Here is a 24,249-nt window from a genome sequence, read left to right on the forward strand (position 1 = left end):
TGATTACGACAGGATCGATACTGTTGTGTTTACATCCTGACGATGTATTAGCTCTACTGAACATTTAGTTTTACAGCAATACTAAGGAATATACATGTGCAATATTACAGCTGTAGTTTCATTACTGTGCTAACATCAAGGCCATTTTCTTGTGTTTGGGAACACCTCAATCCAAGTTTACAACGCTTTTCAGGTCAAAATAGCAAGTAGAGTGACTGAATTCATTGATGAACGTCGCCGGTTCTAGAAATGAGATACACAGTCGCCTCATACAAAGATCTTCATTCATCCGGTGCGGTGGAATGAGATGCTGAATGGAATCCCTGTGTCTATTTGCACCTTGCGTTCCAGGTTTGACGTTAGTGACAACCTGCAGTAAATCGATCTGACCTGTGAAATTGCACAGTTTAACATAAACAGGGTGACTTCAAAAGACCACTTAAATAGCATTATATTTCTACAGTGACTGCTGTATAACACCCAGTCGTAAAATATAGATTGAGACATTGAGTTAGAATTAAACTGACCAAGCTGCTACAACTGAATGACAGTTTTACAATATTTGATGAAATTTTCAGATATCATACTTAATGGTGTAAGTGAACTTTGGGAGTCAGGACCTTTTTTTTTCCAAGTGGGAAAATCCCTTAGGTTAAATGAAAGCTCTTTGCACTATGTAACTGTTTATTAGATTCATATTCTTAATTTGGTTTTTAGTGCCTGCTTTTCAGCCTGTTTTTTAGTATACATAGTTGCGTTTTAGTTAGGGAAACACCTGGGAAACGATAAAACGTCTGTTTAATAAGCAATAGCTGTTGTTGGCCACAGCCACACCACACAAGCCTGCAATACAACTAACTGTTCCTGCTCAATTCCAGGTAAAATAAATAAAAATAATTGCACCCCAAACCACACCCACAAAATTCGCAGTATCCCCAAAATCACACAGAAAGCAAGCATCAACATAAACCCCAACAATCGTGACTCGCTACAATATTGTTGCACTGGAATTGGATATTTTTTCCTCTAAGCATTTTTAAAAAGATAATTTGTGAAAATAAATTCAGTTTGAAAATACAGCAATACATCTGTTTACTTCTCTGTTGTTGATGCTGCTGTCAATACCTCTCCTGTTCCCTGTTTAGCGCTATTATTTTCTCACCATAACCAAAATTGACTTTAACGGGGGGAGGGTTCCTGTTTATTGCCGTTTGTTATGATTGGCATATGCATTAGTCCGTGTTGAGTACTTGAATTCCCCCATCGGAGATAATAACGTTAATCTGACCTTGGATTAAGTGAAAAAATATGTTCCAGTCTTTCAACAGGATTTTGTAAATATGTTTGTTTGTAATCCAGTATCTTACAGTGTTTCTGCCTCTGTTCCTTCACAAGGTGACTACTAAGAAGGAAAAGATTGCAAAGAGAGAGATTGAGCATCAAATCACCATGGCTCGCCAACCCCCTGTTGTCACAGATTATTTCTGTACACGCCAGCTCTGACTGAAATGAGCAAAAGGAACATTCAATGCTACGGGGGGAAAATGTTTTCTTTGAAAATCCATGCAAGCAATACAAAATACCTTCTCATACAAGGGGGGGAAAAAAACTCCCAACCTCTTTCCGTCTTTCACTTTTTTTCTCCATCTTTACCTCACAAACTTCCTCTATCTTCTTCACTTGCTCTCTGTTTTGCACACATGTTTACCGCATCCACACACAAACACCTCTGGTGGGGTGGGGTTCTTTATTTCATTAACAGCCATTTGCACGCCAAAATTCATTATGCCAACCTTCTGTTCTAGTGCAGCCAAGCATGCCAGCTAACGTGCAGAACAAATTCCTCCCCACTCTCCTCTTCCTTCCTCACTCTCTTCTGCTAATAAGTATGTTTAGGATGTGATTCACCTGCATCAAAGGCTCCCTGTGAAGAGGCCCACTTTGTATCACTGGTCCATTATTAGTCATTACTGTCAAACCTCCCGGTGTTTCCCTTTGCTCATACTCTGTGAAGTTAACAGGTGGTCGTATCCAATATGGAAATAAAGCAGATATCCTAATAATTTCCTGAATCTCTTCGTTCATAAGATTATGATTCTTATTGTGAGATAAGTAGGTTAAAAGTGGCTTTGTGTTGAAACAAAGCAGGGACTTAAGAGAGCTCTCCATTGGGATTTGTCCTACTCCTGAGACACCACTGAAAAACTGCTATTGAATAAAGCAATTTAACATTTCTGCCATCCAGAATCCCTCAGTCTAGATTTTTTTCTCTTGCAAATGCGAATATATTTGGATAAAGGTCTATAAATCACTTTTCAGTCTGTTGTGGATTTATAGCAAATTTTTCTGTCTCAATGCCATAGATGCAGTCTGAAGTTTCGGAGAACAGACCAATTTCTTTACTCTGTTCCTCAATTTATTTTCTGAATTACATTGATCAGCTCAGAGAGATACAAATAAAAATCTGCAGAGTTCTTCACATGCATGGATGATATTTTGGCACAGCCCTTTAATAAATCCATCAGCAGTTTGTTACTTCCAGCATATTTTTGCCGGAGGTGATTTTGACCACTCACAATCCTCAAGAAAAGGATTAATGATTATAGTGGAAGAAATTTAATCCATGGTTGCTCAGAAGCCTGCTTTACAATAATTATCTATATAGCTAAATATCTGGGGAAATACAGCAGACGTAAAAAATTGAGAAAAAGATATGCATGCCACGAATACACCCTATCACAATCTGTTTTCAATCAATAAAAAAAACATCATCCAACCAATATACAAATATGTGATTCACACTTTCACACTGTGGATGGGATGTTACTCTGGACACCTGAAAACTGAGTAAAAGTGTGGTGGATGAGCCATTTGCTCAATGTCCTGCTGGAGATAATTGGTCAGTATTTATATTTTTCGTCAAACAAATGTAACATTTAATAACTTCACTGGTATTTAATCAGTATACTGGTTTGTGGTATTTCATAAAACCAATAATTAATATGTTTAATATTTTATAGCAAACAATGATTCAAGTATACAACAAACAAGGCTGCATTTTTTATGCATTAACTTAACTGGGAATCAGTCGTAGAGCTTAAAGTCTCAATCTCTGTTTAATCCTGTCCCAGACAAGCAAGCTCTCCATTTACTTTGAAGGTTAAGATTTTGGATCTTGGATTTTCGATCGTTCAAGATTTTGGATACTATCCTCTACTGTTTAACAGAGAGTCTGACCTGTCGAATTAGTGACAACTTATATAAATAAATTCGAAAACGTATAACTGGTAGAATAAAACACAATTTCATTGCAGGTTGAAGCAAATCTATAAGGGCATTCAAAAAATTCCATGAGCTAGAAAAAGAAAAAACATGTACCTCCGTTGCCCAGTTAAGGATGGGTGTTGGATCAAAAAAGTCGACTGAATAGAGGTTTGAAAAAAATCTCCACTCCAGGAGTGCTCCAAAAATAAAGATAATTTATATTACATATAGTATAAAAAAACGTATTCCTGCAAGCCGTTTTGAGCAAACATAAGTTTACCAGAAATATGTGTTAACACAAGCGAATGAGGCAGAGCCTATGTTTGCTTGAAAAGTCATGTGAAAATAAGTTTTCTGTACTATATAAAAATAAATTATCTTTATTGTTGGATATTGTTGGATCACTATTGGCGTGGTGTACAGATTTTTTTTTTTTTTTCAAATTTCTATCCAAAAATTTGTCAACAAAAAGTTTTGTTTAAAAAGCACTTGCACGGCTCAGTTTTCCACAATATTATTAAACGCAATCATTAGGGATGAGGATATGAAAAATCCTGCAATTTGGCAAAATAAATCTCACAATTTTTTAAGTAATTATTGTGTTGTTTAATCCAGGAAGAATGTTATAATGTAAATACTTGTGATGTCACATTGACATCGATTAATAATGAGAGGGTGTGACCAAGGAAAAGTGATAGTGATGCAAACCCATATATCCTCATTATACTCTTTTGACATGAACCCAGCTATCACTTTAGACCTGTATTTGAAGCTAATTACAACACACACCACCAAAGTATCAAAGGCGGCCTATAACCAGAATGTGACTCACTCAGTGATGAAACCCAATGTCGTATGTACCTAAATAAAGTGCAAAATATATGTCCCACTCTTCTCCGCATAGTAGAGAATAGCAACTAATAACAGACTTACAAAGCCCTGATTGATAATTGAATGTGTCGGACAATGATATGTTGCAATTTGAAAAGAACTGCCAATTCTCAAACAAAACTATAAGAATGTTAATTAATAAATTTCATCATGATTTATTTGTGTGGAAACATGTTTGCGCGTCACAATTCTAGTTCTTTCTCAGCTCCTCTTTTAGGTTTTGTGAAAATTGGACCACTCTCAACAGAGAGACATTGAAAGCATGACCCCAATGTAGAAATCCTTAATGGAGAATAAATAAATAAATGAAATGGAAGACTGAAAAGGGACACAGAATGTTTTAAAACTTAACTTTTTTGTCTTCACTGTGCTCACATCTCCTGCTCTTGACTCATTTGGTTTCATTCATTTCTTCGTTCTATTCCTTATTCGACCTTGTACAAGTATTCGTGGGATTACTTTTCCTCTTTCACAAGTATATTGCCTCACCTTTTTGTTTCTGGTGCACACACTTCTCAGGCATTGGCAGGGCATGTGTGTTTGTGTATACTGTGTGTATTTGAGCTGGGTTCTGTAGGGTAATCATTGCTGGTTGATTTGTGTCAGAGAGGGTCAGACATCTTGTAGGGAACATGTCAGGCTTTTAAAGCTGAGAAAAAGAGCCCAGCCCTGCAAGCATTTAACCTTTTCCACCTCCAGGGAGGTCAAAGCTCTCCATCAGTTCCTGAGGCTCACACTGTACTGTATGGTTCGTGAGTGGTTTTGGCTATACACAGGTGATTATTACCATAGAATGGAACAAATGTGAAAGAATAACAAACTGAGGATGTATCTTGTAAAAAGAAAACTTGGTATTCTTGTAATGGATAGCGGGACATGTCCATCTCCAACGTAACGATGGGAGGTTAACACAAAACACCTGCAGTCCACTATACAATGGCTAGATCCCAACGGTAAATAATTATTGCACAATACCTTGCTGTATTTTCAAACAGATTTTTTTTTCATAAATAATCTTTTTAGGAATAATTAGAGAAAAAAAAAAGCATCCAACAATATTGTGCAACAATATTGTAGTGAGTCAAGAATGTTGGGGTTTACGTTGATGTTTGTTTTCTTTATGATTTTGGGGTTGCTGGGAATTTTGTGGGTGTGGTTTGGGGGGGCAATGAATTTTTTATTTTTATTTTTTTTTTATTATTAGGGGCTTGTGAGGCGTGGCTGTGGCCAACAACATTTACTACTCATTAAACTGTCATACGGGTGTTTCTCTGACTTAAGCACTACAACATTATATGTAGCTAATGCTTATGATGAATTAAAACCATTTGGTGACCAAAATACTAAAAGAGAGCAGGTCGTACTCTCTGAAGTTAGATTTAGACTTGGACACCCCAGAGAAAGAATTAAGTAATGTAGCTTGAGCCCCCTGTCTTCTGCATTGTGTCCAATTCATAAATAATGTTATTATAAGGCAGCTACAGTAGTGTATATGGGATCTGTGTCAACAGCTCATTTCTGGACTGAGATTGTGATCGTTTACTGCTTCTGGCTAACTTTTTATAGTGAGACTCATGCGCAGCATATAAAGTGGTTTATTTATAAATTAAAATATCAAATATTTTGGTGGAATAAAAAAATCTGTAAAGCCCATTCATGTTTGAATATTTGGATATTAGATTACTTGGGTTTGTAACTGAACCTGAATTCAAAACAGTCAGGACATTTAGAAAATTCTCTTTTTTTTCTTTCATAATGGGGGGCTTAATTAATGCACTGAATCAGTATAATGTTAATGAAAAATTGTGTAAGACATTTAAAATTTTAAAATGATATATGAAGTATATGAAAAAAATCTCAACAGAGTAAGCAACGCATGGAAATACTTCATCATTTAGCCTCCGCAGGAGAGTTCAGGCACAAAGGAAACACAACATTGCAGTAAAACTGAAGTATCCCACTGCAGTCATTATGTACAGACTTGGATGTCTGACAATTGCAGCTAAATCCAGAGGGGCCAACTAAGCTACTTCCACTAGGGATGTGGGGGAAAAAATGACCTACTGGATGCAGTCCACCCGTGGTTTTAATATCTATCCGATTGGGGATCATATTTTCAATAATCAGGGTGCACTAATGCATTTCTGCTCAATATTCTACTTCGAAATTCAGACGTGCATTGTCCCATATACAAGTTGATTGCAGTATCAATTTCTTTAAATTGTTTAGATGTGTATTTCATGTTATCCCCATGTCTAAGTCCCATTCGTCCAGGTTGTCTGGTTTCCTCCAACAGTCCAAAAACATGCAGAAGGGTTATTGGAAAAATTGCAAAAATTGCCCAGTTGTGCGAATGAGAGAATGAATGGTTGTCTGTCTTTTTATGTGACCCTGTAATTGACTACCAACCAGTCTAGGGTGTACCCTGCATGTCACCCAATGGCAGTTGGGATAGGCTCCAGCATCCTCTGTAACTCTGAGTGGAACAAGCGATAGTCAATGGATGGATGGATAGAAAAATTGCCCAGATGTGTGAATGAGAGGGTGAACGGTTGTTTGTCTCTAAATGCTGATCTGTGGTTGACTGCTGACAAGCCAAGGGTGCACCACTCCTCTTGTCTATTGACAGCTGGGATCGGCTCCAGCATCCTCACAACCCTAAGTGCAGGATAAGCAGTAGATAATGGATGGATGGATGGATGGATGGATGGATGGATGGATGGATGGATGGATGGATGGATGGATGGATGGATGGATGGATGGATGGATGGATGGATGGCAGATATGGTTAACTTAAGATGCATTGGAAGAAAAACATGAATACTTTGATGTTGGTGAATCTTATGTTATTTTTGTTAGATATATCATGCTCCAAGGGCTTATCATTTCAATGAATCTGACATTTGAGTGTATTTCAACCCCCAGTGATGAGGCTACTTGTTCGGTTGGATAGTTTGTTTGCAATTAATGGAAACATCATCTGATGTTCAAACAAGAAAGTGCCTGAATTATCTGATATAATGATGTCAGAAATGTAAGCAATCCTTACAATAAAATATAAAATGTTTTTTTTTCTCCTTAAACCAAATGATTGGAGGAAAAATCACACATGACATTAACATTAGTGGCAAGGCCTGTTTTAAAGGTCTTCAAATTCTGTTTTCATTTATGGTTTTTCTTTTTCATTTTACATCTTCTTGTTAAAGATCGGTGACCCCTGTCGATCCCCACATTGCCATAAGGGGAGCGCAGGAAGAAGTGATAGATTGTGTCCAGATGGTCACCAGTGTGGGCAGCACAGCATGAGCTCTTTTTAACACTCCTCAACACTGCAAACATGCAGAAAATCCAGAACACTATCAACCAAACCTGCCAGCTAGCATTGTGTCGCGTCCTAATGATTCCATCGATGACAACAGTCATCAGCAAATGACAGATTCCACAAGGCTTGGGCAGATGTGTACTTAGGGGAATTGAAACCAGATTTTTTTGGCAGATGCTGTGCCATCCACAGATGTGAAATTCTTCATAGGCATTTCTCTATAGAATAGGACAAGAAATGATGTGACTGAAACACATGGGTGTCCTGCTTCTGCATCCAGAAGAAGAGGTTTGAAATTATTGAGGCCTTCCCATTCACGCTAATGGCTTCTCATCAGTTTAACCTGTCAAGGGAAGTGTGTGTCATGACTCCCGTAACTACTTCTGACAGAGAGTGATGAAGACAGTGTTCGTCTTATGAGTCACTGTTGGAGTTTGAAACCTTAAGATAGAAATCTGTAAATAGGGAGATGGACAGCGACAATGAGAGAGGAACCAGCTGAGAGGGGTCACAACACCTTTGTGAGAAAAAGATTTTCTGCTTCTGGGTTGGTAGAATGGAAGGAGCCTGGAGTGAGGGAGTGAACACAGAACAGTGAAACTAATTGTCTCTTTCTATGTTGGAGGGCTGAAAGATTGTTGTTTGACTTTTGGATTAAGGGGAAACAAACACACTTACTGATCTCCTTCTGGCAATGCATTGTTACTAGATTGATTACTAGATTCAAGTCAACTGCAAAACTCTAGCTTGCTTTAGACCATCTATTATAATGCATCAATGCCAGAGAGCTTTAGTGTATTGATCATCACCTCTGTAACCAATACTTTTGTGTTATTTCACCTGTTACAAATCTAGTTCATCTTATGAGGACCTTTTTTTAATCTGATAAGTCTTATGCTTCATTGTATTTAACTATAACTTGCGGTTCTCTTATATTGACTTTTTTGTGCTTGCCAGTGGCAACAAAGGTGAAGGATAAGAAAAATTGTTGTCAACAACAGTTGCAGACCCCAATGGCAAGCTCATCTACTTCTGCTGTCCAGGATTATTTTTTTCTTCTTATCAATGTTGGTAGCTCGATAGGAATCAAAATTCTTAACTGAATAAGTAAAGGTAGAAAGTCAAGACAATGCTGACATTTTCTGAAAATATAAATTTTCCTTCTCTCATTTCTGCTTTAAAGTGAATGAGAACATACACAGATTTAATTACATCCATTCCTTAGTGTTGTACATAGAACTCTTAATATAATTCACGCTTTTTGTTAGTGGCAAATCCGGCAGAAGAATTCTGAAAGAAAGCGGTCATCATCAACAAAGTTCTGCTCTGTATTCCTTTTAAAGATTTAAAAGCCTCAGAGAACTTAAGTTGGATTCTATTTTAAGTAACATTACTACAATAAACAGGAGTTGGAAGTTAAAGTTTTAAAGTGTTCTTAACTAGTCACATAGAAAATATTCTTCATGCTTGGGTAGAGGGAGGAGATGAGTTTCATTAATGTCCCTAACCATAATTTAACTGGATTTTCAGAAATTTAACCATGTATGCCACATGAAATAGCATGAATACAAAATATGCTTTAACAGCCAGTCAGTCAACTGGCACACCAATTTTACAGTCACATAGTAAAAGACAGAGTGATGAAAAAAATCTTGTAGTCCACTCATTGCTTGAATCTAATCTCCAAAGATATTTAAGTTAATGAAGTTAGTTTACACATTTTAAAGTATCCTGAAACAATTGCAATGCACCTAATTAATGTAATCCAATTATACAAAATAAATTGTTTCTCTGATTCTTTTCTTAGCTGTTCTACCCTTTGGTAAAAAGACTCCCCACGAGAAAGCAAATCAAGGTACCAATAAACAGTTAAACAGCTATGAGAATAACGTGCTAAATTAATTTAGTTTGCTGTAGAAATTGCCTATGTAGTCAAACAATTCACTGGGATAAACATGTATTCACTTGTTCCCTTAGAACATTTGAATTTTAATGTCTATTGTTGTTCTTTAAAATTATATTCCATTTTGTTATACCCCAAATCTTTCCCTTTTTCTACTCAATTGAGAGGAAATTAAATAAACACGAGCAGGAGTGTATCAGATCCCATGTGATTCCCATTTAATTGATAGATTAGTCCTTGTGGCATCCACATAGATGAAGGGTTTACTGCACCCTCAGCTGTGCAACCAACCAAAAACGGCATTTCAATTTCAGGATTTGTATAGAATGTGCAGAGTCCGTCTAAATCACGTCCAAAGACACGTTACTCATAATAATACCATCCAAACAATTTGTGGTGGCACTAATTATTTTCATTTAATGCCAAAAACGTGGGATGAAGACGGGAATACGAATGCATTTTGGCTCAATTTCATACTACAAGTGGCTGAGTTAAACGTTTATGATGTGCAAATGTCATTGTAATATTATTTGTATAAACACTGAAATGATTCCATTGTGTAGAGGGTATTTAATTTGTTTTGTTAGTTTTATCTACTCTATATTTTATCTTTGGTATGATGAAGGCATGAAGGCCTTTCTACTATTATCTATTACTGTTGTGTTTTTTTACTTGAAACTCTGGCACAACAATTTCCTTCGGGATAAATAAAGTTGTTCTCATCTCATGAATTGAATATAATTATATAATAGATCGTACATAAATCAAATTCAGACCATGATTGCATATAATTTGACGATTTTGGCACACCTAATTCTTTTCCCCTGCTGAAAGTATAAAAAATGAAATCATACAGGCTATTTCCAGCAGATGGGGAATATTGACTTGTATAGACACCATATTACAATTAGATGAGGGGTATCCGTGGATTTTATGAACTGCTGAGGTCAATGCCGAGTCCAAAGCTGATGGAGCAGATGGCAATGAGATGAGCCTCTGCGTGCTGTAACTTTATTCTGTTCCTCGCTTTATTTAAATTTGAGATCTATATTTGTCACATCGAGTAGCCCACTGGCCCAGCTGGATCATCATTGGACACGCTTGAACAGGTTGGAGGCTATTCTACAGCTTGAAACACATGAAAACACCCTTCTGGTTCATTTTTACACAGTGCATGCTGGTGGTAATGTGCCAGGACTATGTTAATCCTGCCCCTTAGGTGTGTATCCACCTGCTTTGGTGTTCTCCTGCTGTTGTCTAGGTTAGTCTTTTCCTCCTGCTCTGGCTGAGGAACAGAATGAAAACCTGGCCACAAGGGCTTCCCTCCGAATTGCCAAAGGAGATTTGCACTGATAAGAGAGTTTACCTCTGTGATTGCCTGCTGTGGAACATGCTGCCAGATGTTTTATGACCAATATATGTTCCCTCTGAAAATGTTTATTTTGGCACTTTATATTTCTCACTTTGCTTCCACTTTCCACCAAAACAGAAATGTATCATAATGGCGCATTGTGCTTTAATACTCAAGAAAAGTGTCATCAGTTGACTGAGGTATCATTGTCTGACAGAAAGGCATTAATTTGTTTTTTGTTTTTTTGTTTTTTTTTTTTGTTTTTTTGGGGGGGGTGGGGGGAGGGATGATTGTTCCATGCCTGTCAGGAATGCGCCCTAAGAGTCTCTACAAATGTTCAGCTTTGGAAATGTTACTCGTGTGGTGAAGTTTAATAGGGGAGCAGTGTGGTGTAAGAGCTACACATTACATTAAAGGTCAAAGTGACGTCAAGGAATGCAGACACATAGACACACGGAGGGGTAAGGACACAACTGTGGAGAAAAAAAGCTACAAAAGAAACAGCAAAGTTTACTGAAAATGTGCTGAGGCTAAGTGAGACAGTAATAAATCAATGAACAGATAGCAAGTGGAAGAGAAGGGCCACGCTTTCTCAAAGAATGGTGTGAAAGAAATCGTTGCCCTCAGATGGCGTTAGATAGGCAGAGAACCGAGGAATGACAGGAAAATGGAGAGAAAATGTGTGGTTCCAAAAAGCACTGAAATTGAACATTTCAGCAATAAGAAAAACAAGATGAAGCAACAAGGATCTTAACATAAGAATCAAAGACCTGTAGCCAAAGAAGAATTTACCAAAATACCAAAACAAAGAAGGTCAAATTCGTTGATAACATCTCACATAGCTCTTGCGCCTTCCAATAAGAAGTTCTCCGGTTCACTTCCAGCAGGGTTGCTTTCTGTGTGGCGTGTGTTTGCCCCAGGTGTCTGTGTGGGGTTCCTCCTAGAATCCAAAAACATGTAGTAGGTCAGTTGGTAATTTGGTAATTTTCCAAGAGAGGATGGTAAATGGTTAAATGTCTCTATGTGAGGCCCTCTGTGTCCGGTCCGGAGTGAACCCCGCCTGAACCCATTGACAGCCCCCAGACCTTGACTGTACAATAAGTGTTATATTATTGAATTAATTAATGAACAGGTTTATAGATGGAAAAAAAATCTAATAATTTAAAGCAGCTGAGATAGCTTGTCTGGTGGGTTAAGGAGTTTAACTGATAAGGGGGTAAGGAGGTTATAGTCATTGTAAGGTAAAACAGGAAGTGCCCACACCAGGTCTGAGGGCATCTGGTGGACAGCCAGAGAACAGCAGAGGACAGACACCAAGGAGCAGGCTGAGCGGCGTCATGAAGACTACCGTAGATCACAGAGACAGAACAAAGCAGGCTTCTTTGCTGAACTCACACAGACTGTTGCAGAGCTGATACAGCAACATTATAAATTTAAAAAGCTTGAACAGACTACAAGGACTTTATCCCTATCAACTTCCCTTCATTTCTAGCCTCTTTCCTTCCCGTGTTCTGTCCTTACTTCCTCCACCGGTCCTTGTTCTTCTCTTCTTGAGTCTTCCTCGCCTGATTTTTTTTTTTTTATTCATCCCTGTCCTTTTCCATTTCATACGTGACGGAGCGTCCATAAGCGGCAATATAGAACAAACACATGCATGCACTAGCATTATACGCTCCCATGTATTCAAACTCATTTGAACTTTGAAGTGCATCAGAGGCCTACTCACTGGCTTTTTTTTTATGGATCAAGCACATAACCCTGTGAAGATCATAAACATGCAGCGTATGTGTTCTCTCTCGCACCTTCATGCTCTGCATCTCTTGCTGTCTGTAGTTGCCCTTCTTCCCCGTCTTCTTCTTAACATGCTTGAGAACACACGCTTAAGCAGACACTTGCAGGGCTTTTAAACATTGGCACATGATTTCTCACAGATGCGTTTCCCACCTGAATGCACTGCGGTTTGTTCACCGTTTGAAATGTTTTCGTTTTGAGACGATGGGGCTTCTTTATATATAAAAAAATAAAAAATAAAAACTATGAACCCTCGCTGATGAATGTTGGTCTTTGCTCTTCATGTGACTTACTTGTAATGGAGCATCTGTGATATTGCAACCCTGAAGTTCAGAGCTCAGCAGTGCACCATATGTGTCACACATCCCCACAGACTGTAGGAGAGATACTGGGGCACCATATCTGTGTGAGTTTTCTGTGATAGGGCTAAAATTCATGTTGACAGGTGAAAAGCAATGAGAAATAGAAAGAGAGGCTGCATGTTTTAAATTGGAGCTCCCTCCACCCTCCCATCATTGTCACTGTAATTGCAATTCTCCTCTGAGGATTAATTAAATTTCACATGATAATGTAACAGATGTAATCATTAGATTGTGTTTTAAAGTTTCATGCATGCATTTCATTTTTTTTCTCTTCTACTGATAAGTAGGGAAGGCCATTGTATCTCAAGGATGATACGATTTCCACCACCTTAGCATCCCTGCTGATTAATTCATAAAGCATAGGCCACTAATAATGCTCCTTATTCATTTCAAACGCTCTCAACTTTCTGTGTCAGCTTAATTGTATGTCTTACTGTGAGAGAAATGCGAGTTGTTTCGTCAACCTGCATAAAATGTAATCCTAGTCTAATTAAGGCAGTCTTAATGAGTTTCCTCTTTTAAGTAGAGAGCAATGCATTCTTACATTGTCTGGGCAATGAGCGTTTGTTTTGTTGCCACTTGAATCCTGGCTCCAAAAGCTGCTTTGGCTAATTGATTTGGAGTTGCATGTTTACCATTGTGAAGAGGGGAAGCCCACCTACACAAGGAGAGGAACTGTCAAATTGGACTATTCATCCAATTTGGAAGTGTAGGGGAAAATGATATACACAGTACATTTAGACTGCAAATGATACTCATCACTTATCCTGCGTGTAGGCTTCTCTCGGTCGCAACATTACGGGAGAAAATACTCGGAAAGCCATACAAAGAAGGAGCCACAGATTTACTGCCAGCTACCTCACTACCTGCTTTCCAACAAGAGAGCAGACTCTGCAACGCAGGCAAAGTATACGTCCATTAGATCCATGATCTCTTCGCCTCCCATTCACTGACTTTGAAACCACCCTACAATTGAGAGCGTTCCGAAAGAACAACCGTCATTCATATGAAGTTAGAACCGGATTTAGTTTTCATGAATGAGCAGTAATCTTCCACAACACATTGACCTTAAAATTGGAGTCTTTGTCAATGGCAAAATAAGACACCCTGCTAAAATGCATAATTCATATTACATACATCCCCGGAAAAAAGGACTTCAACAACTCTATTGGAATGTATGACAGATATGGTGCTGTCTTACTGGACACCACTAGCAGTCCAAACTGGGAGCATGGTTGGTGGAGGTCTCAGTAATGAGATTTACCATGCACGTAAGAGAGGTTTAAGACCACTGCTCTGATTAGGACAGAGCTTTAGGAGGAGGCAAAAAACATGCTGTTTTTTTGTGTTATTATATTCTGTATACCACTGATGTCTCTTGTCATTTTCTATGCAAAATATTACACAGTAAAAGCAGCAGTTAAAATCATTTCTAGCTTCAGTAATGAAGTATTATTGTCTAATTTACCAGTGGCATGTTTGTAGGGCAGAGATCTTCAATAGGAGGTCTGTGACCCGGTCAGGATGATTGCGGTTAGCGATTAGCGGTTAGCGGTTAGCACTTTGGTTCAAAGGACTGTGGTTTCGATTCTAGAACCTTTCTCACGAGGCACCTTTCTGTGTGGAGTTTGCATGTTCCCTTCGTCTGTATGGGGTTCTTCGGTTTCCTCCCATAATCAAAAACAGACATTGGTAAATTGGAAAATTTGTGAAAATTGCCCAGATGTGCGAATGAGAGAGTGATTGACTGTCTGTCTTTATATGTGGTGACCAGTCCAGAGCGACCTCTTGCCTGATGGCAGCAGGAATAGGCTCCGGCATCCCCCGCGACGCTGAATAGGATAAGCGGTAGACAATAGATGGATGGTCTGTGACCCCTTGGAAGCCTTCCAGGGTACTGTAGGGATACAACTTTTAATATGATTTGTTTGTTTTTTTTAAATGTATTTACATTATTATTAACATGAATCAAACATTTTGTTGTAAATGCATAAATGGAGACCTGTTGTGCAATTAAGAGTCAGTGTTGATATCAACGTTAGTATCCACTGGCAAGGTATATGACAAGGTTGACATGATTGTAAATGGCAGTGGCAGGCCGGCCCCACTTACCGTACCTTGTTCATGGTTAAATTAAAAAACACATGTGAACTTGAATATATGAACCTGTATGTTATTTGAATAGCTCAGTCAAGAATTTGTAATAACAAGGCATGGTTATTTATGGTACAAGGCCCAGTTTATAAAAAAAAAAATATTACAATGTGTATAGTAGGGGGTTCCTTCTATCAATTTGGAGGTCCTTGGCCTGAAAAATGTTAAAGAAACTTCATGTAAGTGTTCCTGCATGTGCACTGCTCACATTCAGCTGCTGGGATGGCACAATCACAGTCAATAACACATTTTCCTCTGCTGTAAGGATCCTTCGACACATACATCAAAGCATACAGGCTTCTGATAAATGCTATGTGGTTTTCAGACGTTGAAAAAATATCAGATGCTAACCTTTCGTTTCACCCTAATTTAGACATTTAAGGGTTTATGAATATGCAAACATCTTTCTTTTTAACTGGGGAATAAGGAACTTTGTTATCACTCTGAAAACATTTGTCCCTCATCATTGACTTCCATGAGGGATTTTATTAGGCTTCTTTTCTCTCCTTTTATGGGGAGAATTCACCTTATCTTATTCTCATACAAATGGATTGCTTATTAAAGTCTCCCAACTGGTTACATAGACTCATGGCTGTTTGGTCATAAATGCTTGAATGGCATGTCCAAACAGATCAGTTGTCCCCAGTTTGATGGTGCCAATTTCTCTGATGGAAAAAACATTCTCACCAGTCTTATTTATACAGGATGTGCACCTACGAGCACAGCAAGACACAGAAATGGCCAAGTGGATGGTTTCAGATAAAACAATTTTATTAGTCGGCTCTTCGTGAAAATGGAAAGCTTTGGCTCTTAAATAGAGGGAATCGTGCAGGGCGGCAGTTGCATCATCAGGACTAATGGAATTTAGAATGAACTGTACAAAAGAGGTCATTGTTAATATACAATGACCTTCTGCAGTACAATATTTAGTTTGAAAACTTGAGAAGAGCTGCAACTTCTCAAGAACTGGAGTTTGCGTCTACTGAAATCTGTGATTCCAGTATCCAAGGTTAGTCTCAAAGATGATAAGATTTAAAGACGATTACAGTCAAAATTATCATCACTGTTAAAAGGATTGTTGCCTCTTTTTTTTTTCCAAGGATTATATAACAAGTGTAAATGTTTCATTCTAAAAACATGCTCAAAGCTATATTTTGTGATCAAAACCATGTACAGACCTACTCAGAGACAGCACTTGATACATCCAAGAAGTTTGATGAAATTTACCACCAAAGATATCGCCAAGAGTGTGGCATTGTGTGGCAACACCAAAATTTCACCCGGACGCTTTGAATTTTGGATTAACTATGCTGACACTCATAAAGCTTTAATTTTTGCATTTTAAGTTTATTCCAAACTGAAGCACTCTGGTAATTTTAAGCAACTGACCTTTCTCCCGCTAAGGTAGCCAGGCTCACTGGTGTGATATTGAAGAATTTATAGAGATTCTTTTGGATTGTTGTTTATTTTATTTTTACTTCAAGGTGGTTTGAAAATGCATCAATCATACCCTTTCTTTGAGGAAACGGAATTTCGTTTTCAGACAATGGATATTGGTATTGCGAGAATATGCAAGAATAATCGTTGGTGCGCCTCTAAAAACACATTTTTACGCAGAAGACATATTTCCCGCTCTGATAGGACATGATTGTCACTGCAAAGACAGACACTTTGTTACTATTGATTAAAAACACGTAACTTTATTAGTAGCAAATCATTTTTAATGGAGGCATTGCTCTCTTAATTGAGCAACATAAAAGCAGTATTTACAAATCATCCTTGATATGATACTGCTTTCCAGTTATGTTTAGAATTCATGAGACAAAGTTAAGTCAGAGTCTGTAGTTGTTAATGTACAATAATCAATCAGTATAAAGTGCAATTCCAGGGTGTGAGGCAATTTCATTTAAAACTTTTTCTCCCTTGGACCAAGATATTGAAATAAATGTCAGGGTTTTATGTGTAAATATATATTGATTATCAATACAATGTAAATGTTATTTTGATGAGTGTTGCTTGGTAAACATGTATGTTTAAATAATAAAATAAATAAAATCTTTCTATACCTTAGAATCACCATTTGTTCATCCATGAACTGTGCTTACACTCCACGAGACAGCCATCATAACAAAACATGCCTTACCTGCACAATATATAGGAGACATCACACAGGACTGTATTACATAAGTGATTGTTCTACACATACACACACACACACACACACACACACACACACACCTCAAGATTTTCATCTGAGTCAGCTTCCTTCATATTTATATTACATTTAAACATGAATCAATAATCAATCTGATTAAGTCCTATTTCTCATAAATATCAGCCAATCAAAACATAATCATTTTCTCTCCTTCTCTTTCATTCAGTGTGATAGCACTACATTTACTGTGTTTACTGAGGTGTTAGATCTGACACTTGGAATCGTGTCTGCTTTTAGTAACATTATTTTTGCCATTTCAGCAGCTCTTCTTTTTTATCAGCAATGTCTGCTCCTGACATTTCTTCTTCTAACCACAATTTCCTTCTCTCTCATCTCCCATACACAACTTGTCCTCATTTGTTTGCCCAATGCATAATTAGCTATAGGATCACCCATTGTGTAATTATGTATACCAGCTTGATATATAATTAAAATTGTATCACTATCCTGTGTAATTTGTGCTGTGTGATTACCTATTAACAGAGCAAACTGTTGTGCCTAAAAGCCTGTGACCGCCCCTCTTATAGATGTCACTGAGCTTGTCTGACAGTATTTACACTTCAGCAGGTGCTTCAGTAGAGCAAAAAGCTTGTTTTTTTCCTCGGCCAACATATAATAAATATTAACAACAGTCTACCAGACATGAACCCTTCTTTCTCACAGCTTGAGTGGTTGCTTTATACATTATCATCAGCTTTTAACCAGCCTCTCAACAAGATGGTGCATTTTAATCTAGTCACAGCAGAACACAGTGCTGAAGGACATTGCACAAAACCATGCATGGTCTATTCTTCTCTGAAATACAGACATTGAAAAACTAAATTAAGATGCTTTTCACCATCAAGTGTCATAGGTATTAACAATAAGGATAGAGGAGCATGTGATACTCAAATGGAAGGAGGTGCCTTGATAAAAGCACTGGGAGACAGATTGGAAAGATAAAGCTGGCCATCCATCCATCTTCTCCCGCTTATCCGGAGTCGGGTCTGTTGCAAATTCACTGAATGATTAGATGTGCCTGGAAAGTATGCTCTCAGGAAGGGACCTTTATTTATTCAGAGGGATTGTAGATTTCTTCTTGTAGTTCAGGAAGTAAAGATTTGTGTTGTCTTGTGCTCCCGGTCAAGCATACTACTCAGTATATCGTGTTTAGTTCCAGTTCTAAGCAGAAAAGGCTGGTTTATTCTTATCATCATACAAAACATTTATATCAACAACTACTAGAGTAGTAGCCAATGATATAAACTGCCGAAGTGATAAATTAAGATTAATTTAGATTCATTAAGATATGACAAGATGTGACATGGTAACATGACAGGTAACTAACATTTATAGCACACACAGGGCATACACTTCCATCACTTTGGGCATTATTAGTTTTACTGCAACGTATTCACAGTTGTTAATCAATTTATTTCATTCTATTCTCATTCATGGATTTTAATAATTCATCTACATATATACAGACATATGCTTGCACGTATTGCATTTCTTTAAAAAAAAAAAAAATCGGGGAAAATATTACCCCATGTCTGGACTGAACCCTGCAATTCCATGTAATAAATGGTTGCTGACATTGTATCGCCCTCGTGACTTTGCATAGGATGCCTGGTTTCTCTTCCAACCATCTTAATTAGCTCCTTTCCATTGGCTATCAGGCTTGTGTAGTTCCACGATGTCATCACCATCAACAACCACGTCATTCCTTGCTTTCCTGCTCATTATCATTGTCCTAAACTTCCTCCAGTTTGAAGCCCATCACATCAAGATGATGTACCACTGCTCTGCCAGTTGCTTGAATTCTTCCTGTTATGGACTCAACTTTAGATGGCATGTTTATCAGCCCTGCAATGAAGCAACAAGTTTCTTTTTCCCAATTACTCTCTTATTTGTTTTTTATTTTCTGCTTTGCCTCCACTGCCATTTGCCTTTTGCAACTTGGCTCCATTGATTGCTTCGCCTGCCTCGCCAGCTTCTGCTTCTGCATAAGACACTTTTTCTTTCACTCGTGTTGTTGGAAAATTGCCTAATTTTCTGATTATCTTCACAACCCCAATATGCTACAGTGTGTCTCCCTCTGCAGTTGCAACATTTTGGATGCACTCCTTCTCCACACTTTTCATATCATATTCTCCTCTTTCCTTTGCGGACTCAGGCTACATGCTTTGATTTTTGACAGTTCAAGCAACTTATGGGTTTTTGAAAATATTTCTTCATATACAGTTACCAAACCCAAATGTTGCTCCCTCTTTTAGGTGTACCAAAATTTTCTTTATTAAGTTTTCTCTTTTACCTTTCTTTAATTTCTTGTTGTAGATTCACGTCCTCAACCAGGTTCTATCACCCAGTCACAGTCCAGATGGTACATTGCAGCCCCCACTGAGCCTTTGTCCTGACACTTACAGCATACATTTTCAGAAGTCTAAGCTTTCCAAACACTAGCATTCTTTGCTTTTCTATCTGCCCATCCTTTTTGCTCCAAAATTAGAGATTTCAATCAGCTAGAATCCTGCATATTGTGCCTCTCCGGTTTGTCCTCCAGTGATGCCTGTTTTAATGGGTCTGTTTTCTTTATCCCTTCTTCTACCTCAAATATTCCAGCACAGTCAGAAGTTTGCCCTTCAGATCCTCAGATCCTTCCTAGCCCTCATCAACCCCCCCCCCCCTTTATAACAGCATGATACTTTTCCTTCCTCTAACAACAAGTTGACTTTCTCCCCATTTCTTTCCACTCTTTATCTCTCCTGTCATTATCTCTATTTGCATCCTCTTAACTCACTCCATGCTGTTAAAGCAGTCGTTTCCTTCCTGCCATCAGTAAGGATTTCATGAAAGAATATCGTTCTGGAACAGTCCGGGCCGCCTGGCAATATTCTCACTCATTAATCCCCATGCAATCAGTAGACTTTGGATATATTTGAAACAGTATTGTCATGTTTTGGTTGTGTTTTTGGTTGTTTGGTTATCTGAACAGCAGAACTCAAAAACAAGACTTTACCCTGAGCACTGTAATACACAATATGATCCAAATGAAATAAGGATTTGATATTGAGTTTTGCTCTGCAAACTTTTGAAATCTATCAGGAAGATTGAAAACCCTAAAACTCAGTTTTGTCATCTTAAGAGTTCTAATGATCGTGTTTTTTTAATCCTACCAACCACTTTATATGCTTTTCTCAGTACATGACACACTAGCATTCTTTAGTATTCAAGCATTTTACAGCAAATGCAAACTTCCATAGTTGCTTGAGCTGACGCACAAAAGCTGGCTGAAACACTATTGTGTTAACTCTCTTGTGTTGCACAGTAATAGCGCGGGTGGAATTCCTAAAACTGGGTTGGAAAAATAAGATAAGTTTAGGGGCCATTTTAACTTTCTGACACTGAACGTGTCATTTCTCGGACTCAGCTCCTGTTCAGTTACAAACATGAAAATTGTGTCATGATGGTGCGGTGTGGCTCAGAGGCGTGAACACAGTTGTCCTTGGAACCGAACATTCCTTGTTCACTTCCCGTGCAGCCCCTAGCCAGTCCAAGTGTTGTTGTGCAACTCCCTAACTGCTCCCCTGATGCTGCTCACTCGCTGTTTCACGCTCACGGTTTATCCATGATAGGTTAAATACAGTGGTCGAGTTTTGTCGACGTTGTACTGTATGTATAACTGAATTTGACAATAAAGGTATTTCTTCCTCGTGACCTATGAACCCTGAAGAACACAGCTTCTTTCATAAAGCACACAATTGCTGTTAAAGTCAATAACACTCCTGCATCTTGTGGAATACCCCAGCGGGAGGACTTCAATGGCTGGTCTGACATCCACCATATGGATGATTAGCATCATCAGAGGATCAGCTGCTCCCCTCACTTTGTTACAAAGACAAACCATGATATATATTAAAATGTGTAACAGACTTGTTGATTAAATGGTTGTTTGTTCTCAGCAAATCTGTAATTATTTTGTGACTGGAAGTTGTTGTAACACTCGGAAACCAAAGATTGGAGAGCAAAATGTTTTCAATGAGTATCTTTAAAAGTGGTAAAGGATTTGAGGATGAAATGAACAGTTATTTATTTTAAAAACAATATAGGAGGTGGGAGGTAGTCTCTGTGTATGTTCTGTGACAAACGCTTACTAAGGTCTACCAGACAGATGTGGTTACAAAAGAAAATTATAAAAATTGCAGAGAGTAATACTACCTCTACCTCTTCAAATAGGTGTGTATTGTGAGTCTTGCTGCGTATCATTATGACCATGTTTTTTTTGCTTTTCAGCTCCTTTGACGGACAAGCCACCAAAGATCCTGTTCCCTTCTGAAAACAAGATTAGCAACATGGAGCTGCAACTAGGTAAGAGCTATGGGATTTCCTCCAGCAACACTATCTGTGTCATTTCCAAATGACACAAAATGGATGACTTGACAAATCCCCCTGAACACACTTTCAAGCTCTGAGGCCAGCTTAATGATGGCACTCCACTCGCTGGAGACAAAGTATTGTTAAAGTGTTTTCCATATATGCAAATAGTGAGTACTAATCTCCCTAGGCTGTTTTGTCAACAATGGAGAGCCCATATGGTGCCAGGGTTCCATACACTGTTTTGCCACATGGAGGGGTGGCCACTGCCGCTTGCCGCTGTTTGTCTTCTTTGACGTGAGGTCATGATGGGCCCTCTATGTGTGTGCATACATTAATTAGTATGTGAGAGTAGAAGGCTTTTTCTGCAGGAGCATAATGTTAGATTGCTGGGTTCGATCCAGTGCGCGCATGCCGGCCACCTAATGAATGGTGGGTGAATTTGTCTGCCATGAGAGAGCAGCCCAGATATGATGGAAAGGTATTGAATGCAGGGACGGATTAGATTGAGATATTAGAGAAAGCAGTGGGTGGGGACATGGGCAAGAAAGGTGCTTTACTTCATCTGGTGCTTGCTTACCTTTTGTCTTTCATTTCATGTGGATGGAAAATCAGATAACTCTTTAAAAATAGGCTAGACGGATGATCAAGAGTGGAAAAATGCTGCTGTTTATAAACTCAAAGGGACTGCACAGAACAAAGGATTTAAATGTCCATATTTCTTGTATATACACTTGTATTACACTTCATGTATATACAATATTGTATTACTCCGTATGTTCCTCACAGTTATCTTAAGAATCTCTGTTGGTTCACTATAATTCTATACATAAAAAAAAATGCATTGCAGTTTGGGAAACTAAAGATCTTAGCGCTGGTGAAGAGATGACCTTCATTCCAGAATGCTCTCTGCTCGAAGGGATCTTGATTTTACTGCCTTGACCTGTATTTCCATCTATTTTCGATCAAACCTAAACAGCATGAGCTGGATGTACTCCCTAACCTCACTACGTCTTTTCTCTCTGAACTCAAAAAAATTCATTTCTTGATTCTGACTCGAGGTTCCACAACACATCGGATGATTGTCTTGCTTGTCACGTAACCTCGTACGATTGTCTAGCATCTGGCAAGAACAGTAGTGACCTTCTTTGGGATTTCCGCTTACTCTTATCAATATGATATCATACAAACTATTAAATAGCGGTATTTATATCTATATACCTCCTTTGAGATATGCAAAGGAGGTATGTATATTCTACCCCCATGAGTGCTGGATGCTACCTTTCCCATACTGCAACTTAATAGCTCCTCAATGCCATGCATCTCCACATGTCTTTATAACTTTGTTGCTCTTGCACATACAATGCTTTTTTTATAAAGTATTACAACACACCACATAGCTCAAGCTGAAATACCCTTGGTGGCTTCAGTAGTATCTTTTAAGAGTTAACAAAACTCTCTCTGGTGTAAAAGCATAGAGGGAGAGAACGATAAAGTATATGTCATCTTGTGCAATGAGCCCAGACAGGCTCCCAGCTGTGTGTCTAAAGCACAGAGACACCAACGTAAATATTTTAAAGCCAGGCTCCATATTGTCTGCAGAAAAACTGCCTTTCATCATATGAAAGGCTTCATGTTATTTACCTTTATTTATTTATTCTCATGTTACTTGATGTTTCTCTAATCCCACCATCGACGCTTCTATGAGCACACTCAGAGATGTATACAGGCCAAAATGTGTCCAGGAATATAATCTCCCCCTGTGAAAGTTGGAGAACCCAGAACATAAAAACAAAGAGATGGAGTCAGTTAACAGACTGTGCATGTGAAATCAAGTCAGTACTAAGCCAGGAGATAAATATGCAACTCCCCCAGGAGACAAAACCCCACTTTATCTTCTCTGCTGCTGCAACCATTGCAGGTCTCTGACAGCAACCGTTGTCACAGCTGGCTTCACAACATATACACACTCAGACATAAATACAACACATTTTGATTCTTACCAAAGGCCCACAGCAAGGACACAGAGGAAAGTCAGGGAGGATGATGCAGAGAAAAGAACCATGAAAAGAAATCAAACTGAAAGTTACTGAGCAACTGAGAGGCACCAGAGCAGTCATAGAGACAAGACAGAATGTCAGGGAAAAGAGAGGATTGGGTGTGTTAAGACGGGTAGAAGATGGTAAATACTGAGCGAGATCACAGGAAGTTTCAAGAGAAAGGGGGGTCTTGACAATGTGTCCTTTCCCAAGCTCTCCATGGGTCTCCTTGCATTTTTCTGCCACTGTTTCAATGGGAAAGTCCCACAGCTGCATATTATGTCACCTAGGAATACACACACCAAGATCTGAAAATCAAAAAGTCTTTATCCTCGCCTCAAATATTTTATTTTTTACATTTTTTTCATTGTCAGCTGTCATTGAAAATGAGGTCAATGGAGGTGGTTTAGGAGTAACCTCTGGATGTGAAAAATCAAGATTTCTTTCAAGAAACTGAATAAAAAACTGAGTTTCTCAAGCCTTTCAGTTTGCAACCGATACAAAGGTGGCAAAGAATCTTGATTCCCAAACTTTGGCCGAGTCATATTTTCCTTCTTTGAAACGATGATTGTCAAATAAATTGTTTGTCAACTTATTTTAGTTA

General features: G+C 38.4%; 1 protein-coding gene across 5 annotated transcripts in view; it reads left to right on the forward strand.

Moving 5' to 3' along the window:
* The window catches only part of il1rapl1a (interleukin 1 receptor accessory protein-like 1a), a 173,386-nt gene that overhangs the window by 93,232 nt on the left and 55,905 nt on the right, over positions 1-24,249 (forward strand). For all 5 annotated transcript variants that reach the window (XM_086145067.1, XM_086145062.1, XM_086145065.1 and 2 more), the window contains exon 6: positions 21,526-21,600. In XM_086145067.1, the coding sequence (XP_086001193.1) occupies positions 21,526-21,600 (75 nt within the window). The remainder of the gene's footprint in view (positions 1-21,525; positions 21,601-24,249) is intronic.

The sequence above is a fragment of the Fistularia commersonii genome, chromosome 4 (assembly GCF_037954325.1).
Source record: "Fistularia commersonii isolate RoL2024-O1a breed Wild chromosome 4, RoL_Fcom_v1.0, whole genome shotgun sequence".
Taxonomy (NCBI): Eukaryota; Metazoa; Chordata; class Actinopteri; order Syngnathiformes; family Fistulariidae; genus Fistularia; species Fistularia commersonii.